Source organism: Ornithorhynchus anatinus, chromosome X1, assembly GCF_004115215.2.
Source record: "Ornithorhynchus anatinus isolate Pmale09 chromosome X1, mOrnAna1.pri.v4, whole genome shotgun sequence".
NCBI lineage: Eukaryota > Metazoa > Chordata > Mammalia > Monotremata > Ornithorhynchidae > Ornithorhynchus > Ornithorhynchus anatinus.
In genome coordinates this window covers 66,399,204-66,419,597 of record NC_041749.1, presented here as the reverse complement: position 1 = coordinate 66,419,597, position 20,394 = coordinate 66,399,204, and the positions used below count along the sequence as shown (strand labels likewise).

The 20,394-nt window shown below is 39.3% G+C and overlaps 1 protein-coding gene across 1 annotated transcript in view; it reads left to right on the top strand.

Moving 5' to 3' along the window:
• The window catches only part of PTPRG (protein tyrosine phosphatase receptor type G), a 686,752-nt gene that overhangs the window by 543,289 nt on the left and 123,069 nt on the right, over positions 1 to 20,394 (top strand). The window contains exons 9-10 of the mRNA XM_039910413.1: positions 15,153 to 15,337; positions 18,442 to 18,550. Of these exons, the coding sequence (XP_039766347.1) occupies positions 15,153 to 15,337; positions 18,442 to 18,550 (294 nt within the window). The remainder of the gene's footprint in view (positions 1 to 15,152; positions 15,338 to 18,441; positions 18,551 to 20,394) is intronic.

The window sequence follows — 20,394 nt, the reverse complement described above, 5'->3', positions numbered from 1 at the left end:
CAGGAACAAGGGGAAATGAGATTCTATTCTGTGGCATGGTCAAATAGCTGCATTGACATTCACCGTGATAAGTCCTAACTCATTTTTACAAGATGAAGGAGTGGCTCCAAAATGCTAAGTGGATATATATGAAAAGGCTCTAATAAACATGGAAGGAGAGTTTAAAAATATGTTTTTCCTTTTTGTTTACGTGATTTGGTAGGAAGAGAGTTTAGGAAAAAGGTTAAAGACTTGCCAAGCTGTCTTGAGGAAGACTCAGTGCTCAAATAATTCTGGTGTAAAGCCTGCCAAGGGCAGAATATATCGGTGAGGAAGAATTGGTGGATTAAAAAACACGTATGTGTACCACACCTGATATGAAACTCTAAAGGCACAAAGCCCCATCTTTGAATTAATATTTTCAGCAGGCTACAAATAAAGAAAACAACTGAATGCAAAGGGTTTTCCCCAAGAGAGATTACTTGGAAATCATGGGCCCTCTTAGGGATTTATTATTTTGTGTGAAGTATATATAAAGGACATCTGAGCATGGGGAATTTATATCACAAATGAGCTCAAAATCTTTTGGTTGCAAATTGCTGAGGTTATGGCAGTTATGAGACTCTACCTTGAAAGACTGGATAGGCATACACTATATCAGCATTAGTATCTAGGGTGTGTGTACGTGAATAACTATAAAAGTTATAAAATGTGAGGTTCTGTACATGTTAGCATTCATAATCCTTTTGGATACTAAAGAAAACCCTGTGCATTTGAAGTACATAAAACAGGACCAGTTTTTCAGTCTTAATGTCTTTTTTTTCCTACTAGGTGAGTTTAAAAATCAGATTATTTAATTCTGGGTTATAAGAGTGCCAGAGGGGGGGAAAGCAATAGCAGATAGTGCACCTCCAGAGAAGCCAGAGGGTTTAAGTTTTAACTACAGTTGCTCAGAAGGTGAGTGGTGAAGGTCATGGCATGGTAAATATTTCTGCCACCTTCCTTGGCAGAGGACAAAGAATTTGAAATTCTCACTTCACCATACAGTTTGAATGACTGAATCCTGTCTATTTGGCAGATATACTGCTGACTTGTCTACTAACAGGAGCCCACCAACTGACCAGGATTGCTAGCTTACTCTGTGTGTGTGTGTGTGTGTGTGTGTGTGTATGTTTCTAAATATATGAAAGAGTAGCTGTATTTTCAATCAGTCAATAATGTCCAGTGTTTACTGGATGCAGAGCACTCTCCTAGATGTTTGGCAGAGTACAGTAGAATTATTTACATGATCCCTGCCCTCAAAGTTCTTACAATTTAGCAGAAGCAACTGAAACCAAAGTAAATTACAGATAGGAGAAAGTGAGAGATATATGTTATATAGAGAAGCAGCATGGCTCAGTGGAAAGAGCGCGGGCTTTGGAGTCAGAGGTCATGGGTTCAAATCCCGGCTCAGCCACTTGTCAGCTGTGTGACTTTGGGCAAGTCACTTAACTTCTCGGTGCCTCAGTTACCTCATCTGTAAAATGGGGATTAAGACTGTGAGCCCCATGTGGGACAACCTGATTCCCCTGTGTCTACCCCAGTGCTTAGAACAGTGCTCGGCACATAGTAAGCGCTTAACAAATACCAACATTATTATTATTATGAATGTGAATACTTGAGCTTTGAAGATCTGGAGAGCAGTGTCCTATCAGATATGAAGGTAAGGGGGAGTTCCAGGAAGGAAGGAGGGCATGAGCAATCGGTTAGAGGTGGGAGAGATGAGAATGAGGCACAGATGTGTAGCCTATCCTGAGAGATATGAAGAGTGCAAACTGGGGTGTAGTGGGAGAACAAAGTGGATAGTAGGAGGGAAGAAGCTAAATAGCTGCTTTAAAACCAATGGTCAGAATTTCTGCATATTATGGAGATGGCTGGGCAATCTTTGGAGATTTTTGAGGAGTGGGAAGGAGTTCTTTGAAGCACTCAATCACCTTGATCCCTCCTATTTTACTTTCCTGATTTCCTACTACAACCCAGCCCGCTCACTTTGCTCCTCTAACACCAACCTACTCACTGTATCTTGATCCCATCTATCTCGCCGCCGATCCCTCAGTCACATCCTGCCTCTGGCCCTGGAACTTCCTCTTCATATCCAACAGACTATCACTCTCCCCACTTTCAAAGCCTCATTAACATCACATCTTCTCCAAGAGGCCATCCCTGATTAAACCTTCATTTCTTCTCTCCCTCTTACTTCTGTGTCATCCTTCACTTGGATTTGCATCCTTTACTCACCCTACCCTCAGCCCCACAGTACTTATGTATATATCTGTAATTTATTTATATTAATGTCTGTTTCCCCTTCTATACTATGTTTCTTGTGTGCACTGACCATGCTTGCCAACTGCTATATTGTACTCTCCGAAGTGCTTAGTATAATGCTCTGCAAACAACAAGCACTCAGTAAATAGCATTGATTGAGTGTGCAGAATGGCATTTTAGAAAAATGATCCAGGCAGAAAATTGAAGAATGCACTGGGAGGAAGAAAGATCAACAAGGAAGTTGATGCAATAGTCCAGCTGGGATATAACAAATGCCTGGACTGCTGTAGTGGCCATTTGGATGGAAAGGAGAGGGCACTTTCTGGAAGTATTGGGAGGAAGAACGAACAAATAAACAGGATTTGGTGACAGACAAAATATGGGGCTTGAAAGAGAGGGAGGAGTCAAGGATGATGTCAAGGTTAAGGGCTTAAGAGACAGGGAGGATGGTGTGGTGTTAACTCTGATGGAAAAGTTAGGAGGAGTGGAGGAGAGGATTTGGGAGGGAAGATAAACCATTCAGTTTTGGAAATGTTGAATTCGAAGTGTTGGGAAGACATCCAGTTATAGATGTAGAGATTACATAGAAAAGATTTCAGTGCTAAGATTTGAGGCAGATTTGGGTGCAATCCACATAAAGGTGGTAGCTCTAGCTGTGGAAGTAAGTCTAAATTGTTAAGAGCAAGGACCCTAGAAGAGAGCTTTGAGGGACACCTACAGTTAGCAAGTGGGAGGCAAAGGAAGGTGAAAGAGACAGAGAAGGATTGGTCAGAGATGTTGGAGAGAACTAGGAGAGGTGTCAGAAAAACACCTCTGTATATATTTTCATCATCCTATTTATTTTGTTTATTTTGTTTAATGAGATGTACATCACCCTGATTCTATTTATTTGCCATTGTTTTTATGAGATGTTCTTCCCCTTGACTCTATTTATTGCCACTGTTCTTGTCTGCCTGTCTCCCCCGATTAGACTGTAAGCCCGTCAAAGGTCAGGGACTGTCTATCTGTTGCCGATTTGTACATTCCAAGTGCTTAGTACAGTGCTCTGCACATAGTAAGCGCGCAATAAATACTATTGAATGAATGAATGAATGAAAAACCAAGTTTCCAGGAGAAGAGAGTACCAAAGGCAGCCAAAAAGTGGAAGAAGATTAAGATGGAGTAGAGTTGTCAAGGAACTCATTGGTGGCTTTGGTAAGAGGGCTCTCAGCACTGAATCTAGGCTTCTCTTTAATCCAAAAGTAGTGTGTTTGTGTATGTGTGCATCTGCGTGCATGTGCATGCGCAACCCTGAAGGGTGTGGGCGTGAGGGAGCCCAGACTGCTACCGGATATATTCCTAGGCAAGAAGTGTTTGCAAGGTGCTGCCACAGTTTATGCTGCTTATTATTTTAAGCCAAGATACAAGCAGTTTTGTGGCAGAGCCTCAGGACAAAATAGGAGTGGTCATGGGCCTTAAGCAGCACATCAAGGAAGCTCTCTGATTACCTGGTATTCAGCCTGGGTGCCAAGATCATTGTGCCTCTGGTGTGGTTGCTATAGCATTGCCTGTATCTGTGTTGGGAAAACCGGAGCATCACAGACTGGAGTAGCATGCTTGGGGAGGATGGCCTAAGGCTGCTTCTTTCTTGATTATAGAGCTTTTTGGCCAAACCAGAGTGAGTCAAAATGAGCAGTCATGGAACCACAGTAATAAGGTGGCTAGAGACATCCAATCTAAGCCCCAGTTTGGTCCCTGATGGAGTATCCTTTCATTCTTTGCTAAGACGCAACCCTCTGAGAAGAAGAGAAGTAAGTAAGAGAGGAGATCTGAGAGGATATCTTGATCTGATAATTCAATTTTCTTAATTAGTGTCAGAATAATGTAGTGAAAAGAAAGGAAACTAGGAGAACTCAAGCAGCCTAAATATCCTACTATACTGTCTACCAAGCAATTATGCTGAAAAATATAATTTTACGTTTTCCTAGAAGAATCCCTCTTTAAGTTTTTAATGCTATAATTTCCTCTTTTTTTTGTAAAATGTAATTTTCAAAGTCACGTACCTCAGTAGAAAAATTCATAAATCCAAACCTACATTAAATCAGAATGCATTGACTAGGAGCACTGCATTTTCAAGCTAAATTACCAAACAAAGAAGTGAATTCATGATTGCTTTAAAAAAAAGTGTTTGATGCTTAAATAGTCATTTTCAGTTATATTTAGAGAAAATATACATCATTATTTTCAGTTTAATTACTTGCTCTCACCATAATAGGTTATTGTAGAGGAAGTCAGAGATTTTAGGTGGGCAACTTTCACCATGAAGCTGAATGTCAAGGAGGGCAACAAACACGCTGCTGTTTTTAAGAATTCTTTATTACCACTGTCAGACACAAAATATTGGGCTGGCTGGACCATTGATCTGATTCAGTGTGAAATTTATGTTCTTTGGGTAGAATTGGGAATTGTTTCTGTAGGAAGGAAGGGAATAAAATAATTCCCGTACCTCTGTTAATGGGGAAGGCAAAAACACAGTAGGTGTTCAATAAACGTTAACTGTCACAGCAGGAGAGCAAATAGCTAGGATAGGAAAAGATGAGTGGAGAGAGGAAGTTTTGTAAAATGTCGCCAACCCCTGCCACCACCAAATGGCTCTTCGGAGTTCCCCTGGAGTTCCAAGCCTTTGAGACAAACGTTATTAAGTAGTCTTACCTCACAACTCCTTATCTCACAGTACTGGAAATCATCAGTTTCAGGACCTTCCTTTGTGGAGAAAAAGCATTGAATAGACTAGATTAATTGCTGAAGCACACTCCAAGTACAATAGGCAGAGTTTCCAGGACACATACATCTTCAGACTGTTGAATGAACTTGCTAAATCTCAATTTTGGACAGCTTCCAGCAAAATGAGCCTATAACTAGGAGGCAAAATGAACTGCAGTTTAAGGACAAATAATCTAAGATTGTAAAAAAAAAAATTAAATTATAAAATGACCCCGAAAAGCACAGATCTTAGACAGCTTTCAATAAATGAAGGCCAACCAGAAATTGGCCAGAATTGCACAAGTTGAGATACAGTAAAAATTGTTTAATTTTTTTAAATTATTGTAACCTACCCAGCCCATATATAAAAATCAATAGAGGTGTGGATGCACGTGCACATACACACACAAACACACACACACACAAAACCACCCCCCACCCCACCACCATTCATCCCTATACCCAGTCTGTTGGGTATAAGCAGGAAGGTTGGAGGACACATAACCTACAATACTGACTTTTTCTTGTCTCACCTATGACATATTCCCTTTCATGGTTCTCCGGCTAGGATGCTGGCTTGAGAATTGAGTGTTGAAAACCAGATTTACTCTTCAGATTGGGGGGATTCATGAGTAGTATTGGGGAATTGTTAGAAATGAAAAAGAAATCAGATGTGTCTTAATTAGATTAATATTGATATGGTCCAAAACCTTAGAAAGTAGCAAACACTAGAGTATCATTCTATAAGAGAAATTATCTGAAGAGGTGAATGTGAAATGTATATTTTATAAACATTTCTTTAGAAATTACCATATTTAACTTACAAAGTTGCCCCTCCCTTCTTTTCATAAATTTAGCCATGAAAAATGGGTGGAGCTATTGCACAAGTTCATATAAGAAATAAGTCTAGCAATATGGGAAACAGGAAAAAAAAGGAGTAAAGGAGGGAAGAAGGAAGAGAAAGGTAGGAGGGCAATTGAAACTGCTCAAACTTCCAAGTGTTGCCTACACTAGGCACTCATAACTAACTCCTTCCCTTCTCTTCCAACCCAAGAGTTCCCTTGTCTCAGAGAAGATACACCCCTTCCACAGCACAACTTTGCTGCATTACCAATTTCTGACCCTTTTCCACTTCTTACCCATGAATGAGCATATTTCAAAGAAGAAATTTCTTCTCCCAGTGTAAACCACTGTTGTGATGGTATCATATTCTCCTCTTCCTACCCCATTCTGCACCACTATCCCTGCTTACAATTATATGGGACAAAACATTATCTTTTAACTCCTTGTGGGCAGGGAACATATCTACCTATTGTATTATTTTGTACTCTCCCAAGCTCTTAGTAGAGTGCTCTGCACACAGGAAACACTCAATAAATACTGTTGATTTCCTCCTCAAAATAAGGTGGAAAAATTATGCAGTGGAGGCAATTTTGACAGTAAGTATGATAATCTACTCTACAGACCACTTAGGTATAGTTCCTATCAGGGTGACCTTAAAAATGCTTCTATAGTTGATCTTTCCTTTCTGAATAGAAAGCCTTTCTGGACTTTGGATTTATTTGTGCAGAGACTGTGATTCTTCTTTGTGGCAACCTAAAAATTAGTAAATGCTAGCAACAGACATCCTTAAGCTACTTGTGGACAGGGAACATGTCTACAAACTCTACTGTACTGTACTCTCCCAAATGCTTAGTACAGTGCTTTGCATGCAGTAAGCACTCAATAAATACCACTGGTTAATCCTTGATTAATCCTTAAGAGGAAACACATCTCTCTTTTATCCCCTACTTGTATTTCACTAACCAGTATTTATAGTCCAAGAAGCATGAGTCTATTAAATATTTGTGCCAATATACTTCAATCCACAGCAGGAATATAGCTGGGAGACTTACTATTTATCTTCACTGCCCTTACTGCTGATTATTCCTCAAGCAGACAAGGGGTTTTGTTTTTCCTTCACTCACACACAAGGAATGTGCATAGAATTTTGGCCCTTTTACCTTCTGAGAAATGGCAGTCTTTGCTGTAATTCCCATGATGCAGCCGTGATGTATTTATCAATGACGTGTATCATGAATGTATCGTGGACTATGTTTTCCCATAGATGTACATGCGATTTCTGCAATTCCAGAACTAGCCCTGAGATAATAATTGAGCCCTGTAGCTAATTAAATTTGCATTGTAAATTCCCCCCAGATTTTCCTACCCCTTTCTTTTAATCTCCTCTCTTTTTCCTCAGGGATTTTCTGCTCCCTGATACCCCAAATCTGGCTATGTCTTTTCTTGTCTTTCCTCCTTCATGCCCCAGTGCTATACACACTTTACTACTGAAGGCTATAGCTAAAAAATCAATCAATGAGTCAATAGAATTTACTGTGTGTCCCGAGAATGGGCATAACACTATACTAAGCTTTTGGGAGAGTACATTATAATTGGTAGACCTGAGCCCCGCCCTCATGTAGCTATCATTCTACCAAGGAAGACAAAATAAACTACAGATAAGAAGATGTAGTAGAGTGTAAATATATGTTCATAAGTGCTATGGGAACATAGGTTGTCTGTGAATGAACAATTTTAAGGAGCAGTAGGGACCCAGGATTTGTTCTTTGGCTGTTTCTTTCCTTTTCAGTTTCTGGAGGCAAAAATATAGCTCCCAGCTAACCTTGCTGTTTTGGGTTGGTTTTTTTTTTTAATGTACTCCTGAGTAGTTTGCAGAATTTGAGTTTCTATGGTACTGGCTTAGTCTTTCAGTGATAGACATGAACTTCCATGACTCCACATTTCAAAGCTCTGTCTGACTCTAGTCAGAGCTGTCTGTATATTTGACATGCAATTGTAACAGGTGCGATCAAGTGCAGGCAGACATGTGGCGCAAATGTTTTCCATGCTGGCACAGGAAACGATTTCCTGCTGAAGAGCAACATTTTCTGTAGGGAGCAGGCTTCCCATTTAAAACCTTTTGGTGCCTGGCAGCCACAACTTAAGGCAGCAGCTTAGCCAACTTGGGAGCTGCTTTTTTCTGAACATATGGACATGAGAGGAAGCAGCCAAGAGACCGTGCACATAATTTGTATCACTGACTTGTACTGGGTAGAATATTCCCAGATAGACTTATCCAGGTAATCACCTTCTCCATTCCTATGGTCTTCCACTTAAAGCAGATGATCCTTTATCTTTCCTTCTCCCAAGTGAAAAATGGTCTTGAAATTTAGAGACCGAGCAAATCTCCTGATTTATTGAGACAGGAATGGAATTACTAAATTTCTTACTTCTCGGGATCTTTATTAAGCACATATTACATTTCCCAAGTGAATCATTGAAAGAGAAGAACCATAATGTCAGCTAAAGTTCTAATTATCCTGGCTCATGGACCTTAGACCCACAGCCAGGTCAGACTAGAGTGCCCACTCCCTGCCCCATCCACCCCCTGCCAAAAAAAAGTCAGGGTAATCCACATCTTCCCACCTCTTTCAGGCCTCTGAGGGCTGGACATCCCATGGCACAGGAACGAATACACTGCTATAAATGCACTGTGAATAGGGTGGTCTGTCTTTTCTCATTTCCAGTATAAAACTGGGTGTTTTCTCGACTTTTTAAAACAATTTTCAGCAGAGTCTCCCTCCCTCCAAGTTCCACACATTGCACCAGACTTCACACTGACCTGGGAGCGAAATGCAAAGTCTCTGGAAAAATCAATCAATCAATGGTCTATATGCATTCATTCATTCAATCATATTTATTGAATGCTTACTGTGTGCTGAACACTCTACTAGGCACTTGGGAGAGTATAATATAGTAGAGTTGGTAGACACAATCTCTGACCTCAGGGGAACACTATAAATATAGGAGGAAACAATAGAGTATAAAGATATGTACATAAGTGCTTGGGGTGAGAGTTCCCAAATGCTTAAGGCATATGGAAATATGAAGTGACAGGAACAAGTGGAGAATTAAAGTTTTCCCCTCCAGGGAAACACTGTAGGACCACATGAAATCTGTATACTTCTGAAAAATGGCAACCATCACATTATGTTAATACTGCATGTCCAGTGTAACACATGAGATGTCATGTGATTCTCCTATCCAGTAAAAGCAGGACTGTAAGTGGCCATCCTAACTGTAAGTTAATGAATAGCCAGTTGTCCAGGTGGATTACTGATATTTATATACCTTCCCATGCCCAGGGACAAGAATATATACGTGAACTCATGGTACACATGTAATCCTCCTTTTCTTTGCAGATATAACGTCATCCCAGACCCCCTTTAGGTACTACCTTGAATTTGGTTGGGCCTGGATTTAGCCCTTGGCCCCAGAGTCTTCAGGTCCAACCTAGGCAGGACTCTATTGGCCAGAGTAGAGTTGTGAAGAGAACAGCCTACAATCAGTAGTAGCCTTGGGAGGCCCAATTAGGTGATCGCCTAAGGCTCCTCTCATTCATTCAATTTTATTTATTGAGCAAGTGCTTACTGTGTGCAGAGCACTGTAATATAAGCACTTGGGAGAGTACAATGCAGTAATAAACAGACACATTCCCTGTCCACAATGAGCTTACAGCCTAGAGAAGGGGAGACAGACATTACTGTGAATAAATAAATTACAGATATGCGTATAAGTGCTGTGGGGCTGGGAGGGGAGGATGAACAAAGGGACTAAGGGCATCACAAAAAGGAAAAGGGGACTTAGGGAAGGCCTCTTGGAGGAGATGTGCCTTCATTAAGGATATGTAGCCAGAAAGAAGGCAACCACTACTTCAATGCAAACAGCAGACCCACTAGCTATATCCACAGGCTTTGCTTTTGGAACACAGCTGTGACAATTCTGTGGAGAGCAAGGATCGGAGGAAACACGAAGGGGCAAAAATGCCTGGTGGCCAAAATTCCCCAGTAAATTAAATAAGATTTCATTTTTGTATATGTTAAAGAGAGACAGCCTCCATTAGAACTGGACTGAAATTTCATCATTAGCTTTCTTATCTTTTTAGTGGTATTTGTTCAGCTTTTACTATGTGCCAGTCATTGTACTAAGTGCTGGGGTAGATACAGGCTAATCAGACCCTATCCTACATTGGGCTCCCAAACTTAATCCCAATTTTACAGATGAGGTACCTGAGACACAGAGAAGTTAAATGACTTGCCCAAGATCATACAGCAGACATGTGGCAGAGTCAGGATTAGAACCTAGGTCTTTCTGACTCCCAAGCCTATGCTGTACTTCTTTGAAAGACAGCAATGTTATATAGGTTTGCCTTGTTTCCTGCATATGACATAGACCAAGCCCACCCTTGCCTCAGTCCTTTTAGTAGGCTTCTAGGAGTAAAAGAGATTCAAAAAGAAGTTCAGGAGAAGGTATAGAAGAAAGAACACCAGTCTTGTATGGTGAAAAGTAATAACTATGTTCTGGCAAGAAGGCAGGTTTTCTGGCCCTTGAGATTTTTTTCTATCTCTGATTTATTGGAGTTAACTGGCTCTCCCAACACCCTTTCATTTCTCTGACTTAATGTTCCCAACAAGTATACATCATATTAAAGGAAGAATTCAAGTTAATATAGTTTAACCTTTCATTGTGAGAAGCAGTGTTGCATAGTGGATAGAGCAGGGGCCTAGGAGTCAGAGGTCATGGCTTCTAATCCCGAATCCACCACTTGTCTGCTGTGTGACCTTGGACAAGTCACTTTACTTCTCTGTGCCGCAGTTCTCTCATCTGTAAAATGGGGATTGAGACTGTGAGCCCCAGGTAGGACAAGGACTGTGTCCAGTCCAATTTGCTTGTATCCACCCCCACACTTAGTAAAGTGCCTTGGCACATAGTAAGCGCCTAACAAATGCCATTATTTTCTTTTCCTCATAGAATTCATTATACAGAGCAAAGCACTTTTAAGTGTTCTAATAACATGACACCAAATGGGGGTGATCAAAGTAAGTGTTCATAAGGATGAGTATGAGAGGAGATTTAGAAATTTTTAAAAAACTTCTAATGATCATAAACTATGTTAATCCAGAAAGAAATCCATGAACAACCAAGAACTGACATTTGAAGTCATAAGTCAAAAGTCTAGCAGAAGCAGAGAAAGTAAACCATGAATGCAGCAGAACCAAATGGAAAGACTGTCTGTTAAGAAGAATCATTATAGGGCTGTACAAAAGTACCATGAGGAAATCCCTGGAGAATTTGCCACAATTACATATTGCAAAAAGAATGCCAAAACAATGGAAAGACAAAAACGGAAATCAATATGACCACGTGATTTCCAGTGTTTGTGGTGGAAGAGCAGGAAAAATTAGATTTATGTACTTAACTGATTTTAAAAGAGATGACTGAGCTATATAAAATTCTATAGCGAATAGGGGAAATGGAGGCCACCCAAATGATTCTGAGGATATAAATCTCATTCACAAAACAGAGCAAGCTGAAACAAAAAAGACAAAAAGAAAAGTGGGAGTATGAGGAAACTCTGTATACAAAAGATAATTAACCCAGAGAAGGGAATCTAAAGGAAGAAACAGAAACTACGACTATGAACATAAGGCAGTAATAATAATATTTAACACTAACATAGAACTTGTTTCACCTTTCAGGTGTGTTGCAAATATTAACTAATGTTCCTCATGATAGCTCTGTAAAATAGATATTAGCCTCATTTGTCAGAAAAGAATGTGAAAGATACAGAATACTGGGATGTATAGACTATTCAACAGATCAATTTATTGCATACTTATGTACAAAGAATATTTACTACTTATTACTTCCTCCCAGTGAGGAGGTTATAAAATAAAATGACAGGAGGCAGTTACTAGCTGCCTGTCAAATCTTTTGAGAGTCGAAGGGCTTCCATATACATTGTAATTCAATATTTGTACTTTTCCAAACTCCTGGGGTACAAGGGAACTCTGTGAGATCTTTCAGGTTTAAAATTGTACATGGTTTGCTTTGTGTTTGCCTACATTACTTTGATACAACCCTTCAAAAAGAAGCAATCCTTCCCTCGGGCTATTTGTCTGGGATTCCCGGGGACTCAGGATTCAAGGACTGTTGGGTTACTTTTTGATGATCAAGAAAGGCCAAGCATTCAGACAGCATGATTTGCAAGCCTGTTTGGGCAGACCTGGAACACATCCAGTTTCCTTGCCATGCAGGTACCATATCTTTTCACTTCCAGAGTGATTTCCTGTGCCTGCTCTTACCCACATGGCAAACCCATGGCACATGGAGAAACTCCCAGGAGCTAAATGTTGTTAAGATGGGGGCTACTGTACAATCCCAAACTGGATTGTAATTCCAGAAGGAAGCATTGGTTTCTTATAAGATGTCAGGGCTTGTGAAATAGTGAATCTAAACTAAATTGCTTTGCTTGAGCAGTGTTGTCCCTTTGACTTTAGATCAATATTTGGAACACTGCCTCAAGTGTGAAGCATGCTAGAAAAAAAATCTCCAGATATTTTAAATGACTTAGAAATAACAATGACTTTCAGAATAGAACATGTTAGTTTAACCTGACACTAAACAGGAAAAAAAGAACATTTACATGTAGAGTATCTGAGAAAATGTCCAAGGCATTGATTTAGAATCAAAGGACATTAGGTGCTGTAGTAGAGCCTGCTTGTTATTTAACAAAGTCTAGAATCATAATTAAAGGTGGTACTCTAAGGTAAATTCTCAGAGTGGCAAGCAGGATCGTATCAGGTGCCTATGAAAAGTAATCAAACACCTTAGGGAAGTAATCAGGCACCTGTGAAAGTGAACACATGTCAAGAACACCTCACAAGGGACATATGTTTTTAAAGTATGGCTGTGGAGCCTCTAATATATTTAATGAGATTGATGAACAACAAATATTAGGCAAAGAGGAATGTATCAAGACATGCTTGGCTATCCATTTTCCCAAAGAGGGCTGAATCTTCATCTTGAAAGTGGTTTCTAAACACTACCCTTGTTTCATGATTTAATAAGTTTCCTTGGAAAGGTACCCATTTGATATGTCTTTTAGAAAAATATGTTGGCATGTTTCCATTACACACCTTTTTCTTTTCAATAAACATCTCCTGCTGAGCCAATGGTAAGGCTGCAAATTATAGACTAGAGTATAATGTACAAAGGTCCTTATGGTTTTTATGCCCAGTTAGTGGGTGTACACAACACATTTTATCGTGGGTAAAACTGAAAGAAAGTCATCATAACTTGCCGTTCACCATCTGAAGGTGCCAAGGCAGAAATCAGGACTGTTGAGTCCACACAGTTCTCCTGGCAGGTAACTGGTGTGCCCACAATCACACTGCAAATCAGTGCAGGGGATAGAAACAGACCTTGGAATTTGGTGTGATTTTAATCTGTTGGTCTCCCCTAGGGTTTGAATCCACAGAGTATGTTGCAAGACCTTTGTTCTTGAATAGGCATTACTTGGCCTAGTACATAGCTATCTTTGGCCTAATTAAGTATAGTTTGAGTTTATCCTTACAAAAGTTAGTGATGAGTGAAAAATCAAGGTTGAAAAAATAATAATTCTTGATGTCATTACCTGAGAGGTACTGAAATAAAACATCAAACAAAAGCAAGGAACAGATAAGCCAAAGTCTAAACGAGCCAGCCAAGGCAAATAGCATCAAGTGCTGAGTACAATGCTCTGCTCACAATAAGTGCTCTGTATAATACAATTGATTTTTTGATGGAGTGGTAATTTTCTTCTAGTGATAATTCACCCAATATTTGTTGTGTCGTGTGTGTATAAATATATGGAATTATTTATACATAACTACCCATAGTAAAATTAAAAACTGCGTTAATTTTCTGTAGAAGGAAATTAAGGTGGAAACAGAAAAATAGAACCCATCTCAAGAGAATGAAGAAAAGCTGCACTTTTCCCCAGTAATAAAGGTCAAATCTTTCATCACTGTATAAGAAGTTGTTAGACTGTTCTATATCCAAGAGTCCTTGGCTCAAGGTTGATGTTTGGAAAGAGAGTGTTGGGACCTTTCCTGAATTTTATTTTTTCATGGTGATTTCCCAATCCAGAAAACTATAATCCATCTACTGGAAGATAGGGATAGTCTTATATGGCAGTATACTAGTGCCATCTAGTGTACGACATTAGCAACTCCACTTTTGCCTATTTCTATGCAGTAATCTTTTCTTTTTTTTATTTGATGTTATACGTTTGTGGTGTTTGTACTCCAAATAACTTTGGTACTTGTCAGTGATATATAGAGTGGTGAGAATATTTCAGATTATCTGTTCTTTGTGCTACTGATATGAACTGATTGTCCTGATCAAAATTAGACTTCTGAAAGCATTAAAGTATTGTAAATCAGTTTGGACACAGCTGCTATTGCAGAATTACTGTCCTAAGTGCTTGGGGAAGTGCAATAGAATTAATAGACATGATCCCTACCCTCAAAAGATTTACATCCTAGTAGGGTTGATAGAAACTAAAATGATTGAGGTATTTAAGTGCTTACTGCATGCCAAGCATTGTACTAGGCGTTAAGGTAAATACAGAATAATTAGATCGGACAAAGTCGTTGTCCCACATGGGGCTTGCAGAATGATGGGGAGGGAGAACAGATGTTTAATCCCCATTTTACAGATGAGGAACCCCCGGGGGCCTGGAGAAGATAAGTGACTTGCCCCAGGTCACCCATCAGGTAATGTTTCTTCTGGCATTCTGCTGGTGTAATCATGTTGTTTGCTACTCAGTTCCCTCATCTGTAAAATGGGGATTAAGACTGTGAGCCCCACGTGGGACAACCTGATTCCCCTATGTCTACCCCAGCGCTTAGAACAGTGCTCGGCACATAGTAAGCGCTTAACAAATACCAACATTATTATTATTATTAAAATAAATTACAGATAGGAAGAAAGAACATAGCTTGGTTTTCCAAGCCTTCCAGAATTTGACGGATGTATGAAAATAATACTTTCCTTACAAACTGAGACTATTTGATGTCAATACCATTTAGAGAGAAGTATGATGACCCATTGTTTCAACTTTAGATATTGATTATAATTTTAAGCATTGACCCAAAGTGATTTTTCCTTCGATTTATTGTTAGTGGCTGGATTAAAAGCGAGGCAAGCAAAAAAATTTCAGTTCCTGTTTCTACATAAAATTCCTTTATTATTCTGTTCAGTTTGTAGCACTCCACCAGTTAATATGAAAGTCCATCCAGTGAACAGGACTGCATTGCTGGTAACCTGGGAGCAACCAGAAACCATATACCACCCTCCAGTTATGAACTACATGATCTCCTACAGCTGGACAAAAAATGAAGATGAAAAGGAGAAGACATTTACCAAGGACAGTGACAAGGACCTGGTAAAACAACTGAATCAGAAATATCATATGCTACATGAATACTTTGCTTTTAATGGCAAAACGGAGAAGTCATTACCAGGGTGTTTTGATGAGGGTAAACCCTAGGCAAGTGTTAGACAAATATGGGAATTAGTTGGACTAAAATTCTGGGACTGGAACCCAGTCCAAACCAGAGCTCCAGAAGTGGCATGACACCTCACAGGCCTCATAATGATAATTGTTGTCTTTAAGTGCTTCGTATGTACTAGCACTGTGCTAAGGCAATCAGGTCAGATATACTCCCTGTTCCAAATGGGGCTTCACAGTCTAAAAAGGAGGCCCTCTCTAGCTTCCTGAGGGGACAGGGCTGTCCATGCATGATAGGTTGCCCTTTGCACAGTTTCATTCATTCAGTCATATTTATTGAGCACTTAATGTGTGCAGAGCACTCTACTAAGCACTTGGAAAGTATCCAGTTGACTCTGTGCTGCTGGAAACATATGCAGAGAAGCTTCCACATCAATCAAATAATGGTATTTGAGTGCTTACTGTGTGCAGAGCACTTACGTAAGTGCTTGGGAGAGTCTATACATGCTTGGTGTTTTATTGCTATGAGGATTTTTGGTCCGCTTGGCCCAAGGCTTCCCAAAATGGAAGGAAAAGGGAGTATCTTGATCATTTTTTCTGCAGTCTTCCTGAATAGGGCTTTAGAACCTGGAATTTGGAGTTGGCGGGAAAGGGATATTTTTAGCTATCTACCTAGCTATGCAGCCAGGGGAAATTCCACATACTAGCCTACTCCCTTTGCCTCATCCTGCCTGTAGACATTTACCTGGGTTTTTCAAAGGTATGTTGCTGCTGGCTCCCCAGGCATGCAGTGCCTCTCTCATTATCCCACTTGCTTCAAAACTGTGGTCTACAGATTCGGGAAAAGAGTGATTTTAAAATAAAATTTCTAACAAAGTCAATTTTTAATCTAATGTTCAAGTCCTGATCTCCATTTAACTCCCAGCTGATTTCCTTATAAAGTCAGTGTGGAACAGATGAGCGTTTAGCCACTGAGTATCAATTGAAATATACTTTGATTTTCACTGGACCCCCATCTTCCTCCTTCTCCCCACTTCACTTTAAGTGACTTAAAAAGGTTTGTCTCTTATTCGTGGAAAACAGTATACAATTGAATGAATAGCCACCTAACCCCAGGAAATGGTCTTTCTGTCTTCTCTGCTAGTCCATCTGACACACCAACTCATATAGCATTTGTATCCACCTACATTAAGATAATTGGAAACTCACAGTTCCTTACTTTTAAATCAGAATCTTCAGTAAACCAAGAACTATCATGAAAAGAGGCTGTGACTAAAATTTTCCTGCCTATGAAGGAGGAGAAGGAAAGGCCAGAACAGGGATTTATTAGTACTCTTCTCCATCTCCTTCCCCAGATGTGTAAAGCAAAGCCTATGCTAGTCTTTAAAAGTCTTTGCACATAAGCTCAAAGTGACACATTCAGGTTTGAAAGACTTCCATTTATTGTTAATCAAAGGAAGGCTTTCGAATAATGAAAACAGCAATTGTATATGCACATAAAAATGCAGAAGCACAGAGTGAAATTCTTAATGACCGTTATCATTTTTTTCAAATACATAGTCCTCTGAGCCCATTCAATCAGTTATAGAATAATGCTTTCCTTATTCCTTTAGATGAAGATTCTTTTACTTCATTTCCATTTGTATTTTCAATTTCCCCACTAGACATTGTTATCTGGGTCACATTAGGGAATGATGAGCTTCATGAAATCAGAGAGAAATCTATTGAAAGGCACCCAAGGTTGTGATGTATTTTAACCTTTCTCTTGTCATAACTGCAAGTCCTTAAGGGATTGTCTCTGTCTGAAGTAAAGATGGCTGCATTAATCATCAGAAACTATCTAGGCACTTACACAGTTTCTTGTTCCAGATAAAAAAAATAATTAAACATGCAAAGATGAATAGATAAAAGGTTGAAGAGAATCACAATAAATCCCTAAATAGATGTGAAAGTAATTTTTGCTCTGAAAGAAAGACAGTGTCATGATATAGAATGCAGGCATACTTGAGTTTCAGGGAAGGAGATGTAAAGAAAACATGCTTTGACCGTGAATTATTTCTGAGGATTTTAAGGGAGTTATTTTCTTTTGGGACAGGTAGAATTAGTTTTCTTTGTTCTCTGAAAAGTCATAATGTTGACTTTGTAATTGCAGAGCCATTTCCTTCAGCATTAGTTGTTAGGACACTCTGCTTTTTAGCAGCAGGACATAGTCCTGGGTTTAAATAAGAAGTTTTTTTACTCCAACACAAAAGTTGTCCAAAGAGAGAGCAAAACTCAGTAGTCCAGTTGTGTGTTGAGACAAGTGTCCAATACACTATAGTTCTCTTGCATCAAAGTCAGGGAGAGGGGAAGTTAAAACTATTACTAAAAGACTTTCGATATCCAAGTTTTATATTTTCAAGTTGGAGTTGGAACAGCTGTAGAGTTGAAAGTGGACTGATCTGATTAAACTAATCACACTCATGTTAGCTTAGTATCCCCAACTGTAGAAATGGAAATAATAATGCTTTCTACCTGTGTCAAGGGTGTCTAGTAAGTTTTATGAAAAAATCCAAGGAAATACAATGCCCCAGAAAAGAGGCACCATTCAGATATGACTCATTTTTCTTCAGAATTCCTGTATCTTAGCAAACCCATGCCCCAGAATATATCTCTATCCCTGATGTATGTATGTCAAGTACTCAGTAGTTTCACAGTGTGACTTTCCATACTCTACCCAAAATCTTTTTGTGGTTTAAAGATACAAATCACTATGAAATTCCTACACTTAGTGTGAAAAATAAATTATAGTAGTTTCCAATGCACATTCCCTTTTGTTTTCAGATCTGCCTAGTAGAAGTTTATATTAAATGCAAACATTAAAGTGTGTATTTGATCTATGAGTGTATCCATTCTGTGTGTGTGTCTATATATAATAAGCATATATAATATATATAAGCACATATATGGTATATATGTTATGTTGGGCACTGTGAGTAGCATAGTAAAGCATGGACTGTCATTTGAAGCTAACTACACCTTTTCTCTTTTATAAACAGAAAGCCATCATTAGTCACGTTTCACCTGATAGCCTTTATCTGTTCAGAGTCCAAGCCGTTTGCCAAAATGATATGCGCAGTGATTTTAGCCAAACGATGCTATTTCAAGGTAAAATACTTTCCAATTTCTTGATAGCATTTGCTCTGTATGTTGGTATTTTCTCTTCTTGAAATCTAAATATAAAACAGCTGCTGTTTTTATTCAGTCAATCAAATGAATGTCATTTTTATTGAGCACTTATTGTGTGCAGAGCACTGTACTAAGTACTAAGTGCTAGAGAGAGCACAATATAACAGAGTCAGTAGACAATTTCCATGCCCACAATGAATTTACAGTCTACAGGGGGATACAGACATTAATATAAATCAATAAATTTTGGATATGTACATAAGTGCTGTGGGGCTGTGGGAGGGGTGAATAAAGGGTGCAAATCCAAGTGCAAAGGTGATGAAGAGGGAGTGGGAGAAGAGGAAATGAGGGTTTAGTTAGGGAAGACCTGGTGGAGGAGATGTGCTTTGAAGGTGGGAAAGAGTGGTCGTCTGCCTGATATGGAGAGCATGCCAGTCCAGGGACAGGACGTGGGCAAGAGATCAGTAGCAAGATAGAAGAGATTGAGGTACAGTGAGTAAGTAGGTTGGCATTAGAAGAACAGTTTGTAGTACAAAGTCAGGGACATAAGGCACAAGGGATCAAGGTTATTGAATGTTTTATACCCAATGGTAAGAAGTTTCTGTTTGATGTGGAGGTGGATGGGCAACCACTGGAGGTTCTTGGGGAGTGGGCAAATGTGGACTGAACAGATTATTGAAATCTATTCTTGCCATTTGTCTTCAGAGAGTCCAGAGTTAGGGAGTATGAAGAAGTGAGAGTATTTTAATTCCTCCCCTTCCCATATCCACTGGGCAAATTAGGCTCCTATGATTTCTGACAAAATAGTTCCTGTTTGTATAAAGTCAATGTGCACATAGAAAGAGTATATGTGAAAAATTAATCCCAGGAGCATAAAGCCGCTTTTCTACCCATAGAACTGCCTCAAAATTGTACATGTTTCCATAGGTGACAAGGAATGCTGAATAGCATCCCTGCACAGAGAAAACATTCTCTCCTCCCAGTATCAACCCACCAAGTCTCACGGTTTCAATCTTCTCCATTTAATCCCAGCTCAATCTCACCTTCCATGATGAGAGGCAGAATGGAATCATTAAATTCAGCCTGTTCATCTAAAGTTGCCATAGTTGTCTTTAATATATGACATTTTGTAAATAGCTCAATTCATTCATCTTGTATTTAAAACTCTGGCAGATCTGAGGTAGCCTTAAAATCTTGCCATTCTGATCTCTGCCTTATTTTTTTTCCCCTGTGCTTGCATTCCAACATGATTTGGTTAGCTGTTATCTCAGAAACACCTGGAGCTAAAATCAAATAAAGCTTTGCTTTCTGAAGGCGGTTTGAAATATCAAATTTCAAGTGGCATAAAGGATTTGTCTTAGCTTCTCATAGTCCTTGAGAAGTGGATCAATGAATTATATTCCCACTGACTCAGGACATTGCTGCTGTTCTGTGCCTTTGCACCTGACCAGATGAGACTTTAAGGCATTCTTTAAAAATTGGTTCCAAAACATAAAAGTGATTTTTGAAGTTTGGTTAGTGAGTATTGGTTTTATCACAGCTCTGAGTATGGTCCCAAAACCCTGTTTAACAACCTCTCAGAGAAAGGGAAAGTCTAGTGCTAACAGAATCAAGAAGACCATAGTAGAATTGAAACTAACTGATGTTTGTTGAGCCTTCTGTGGAATAATTGGAAGAATTCTAAAAGTACAAATCAGTAACACCAAAATCCTGATTGAATAGTCTCATGCTAAAAGTTAGATGTAACATAGTTGAGGAATGAATAGAAGTATCATTAGGACCAGAACAAATTTCCCAGACCAGTAAACTTTTCTAAGGACTGA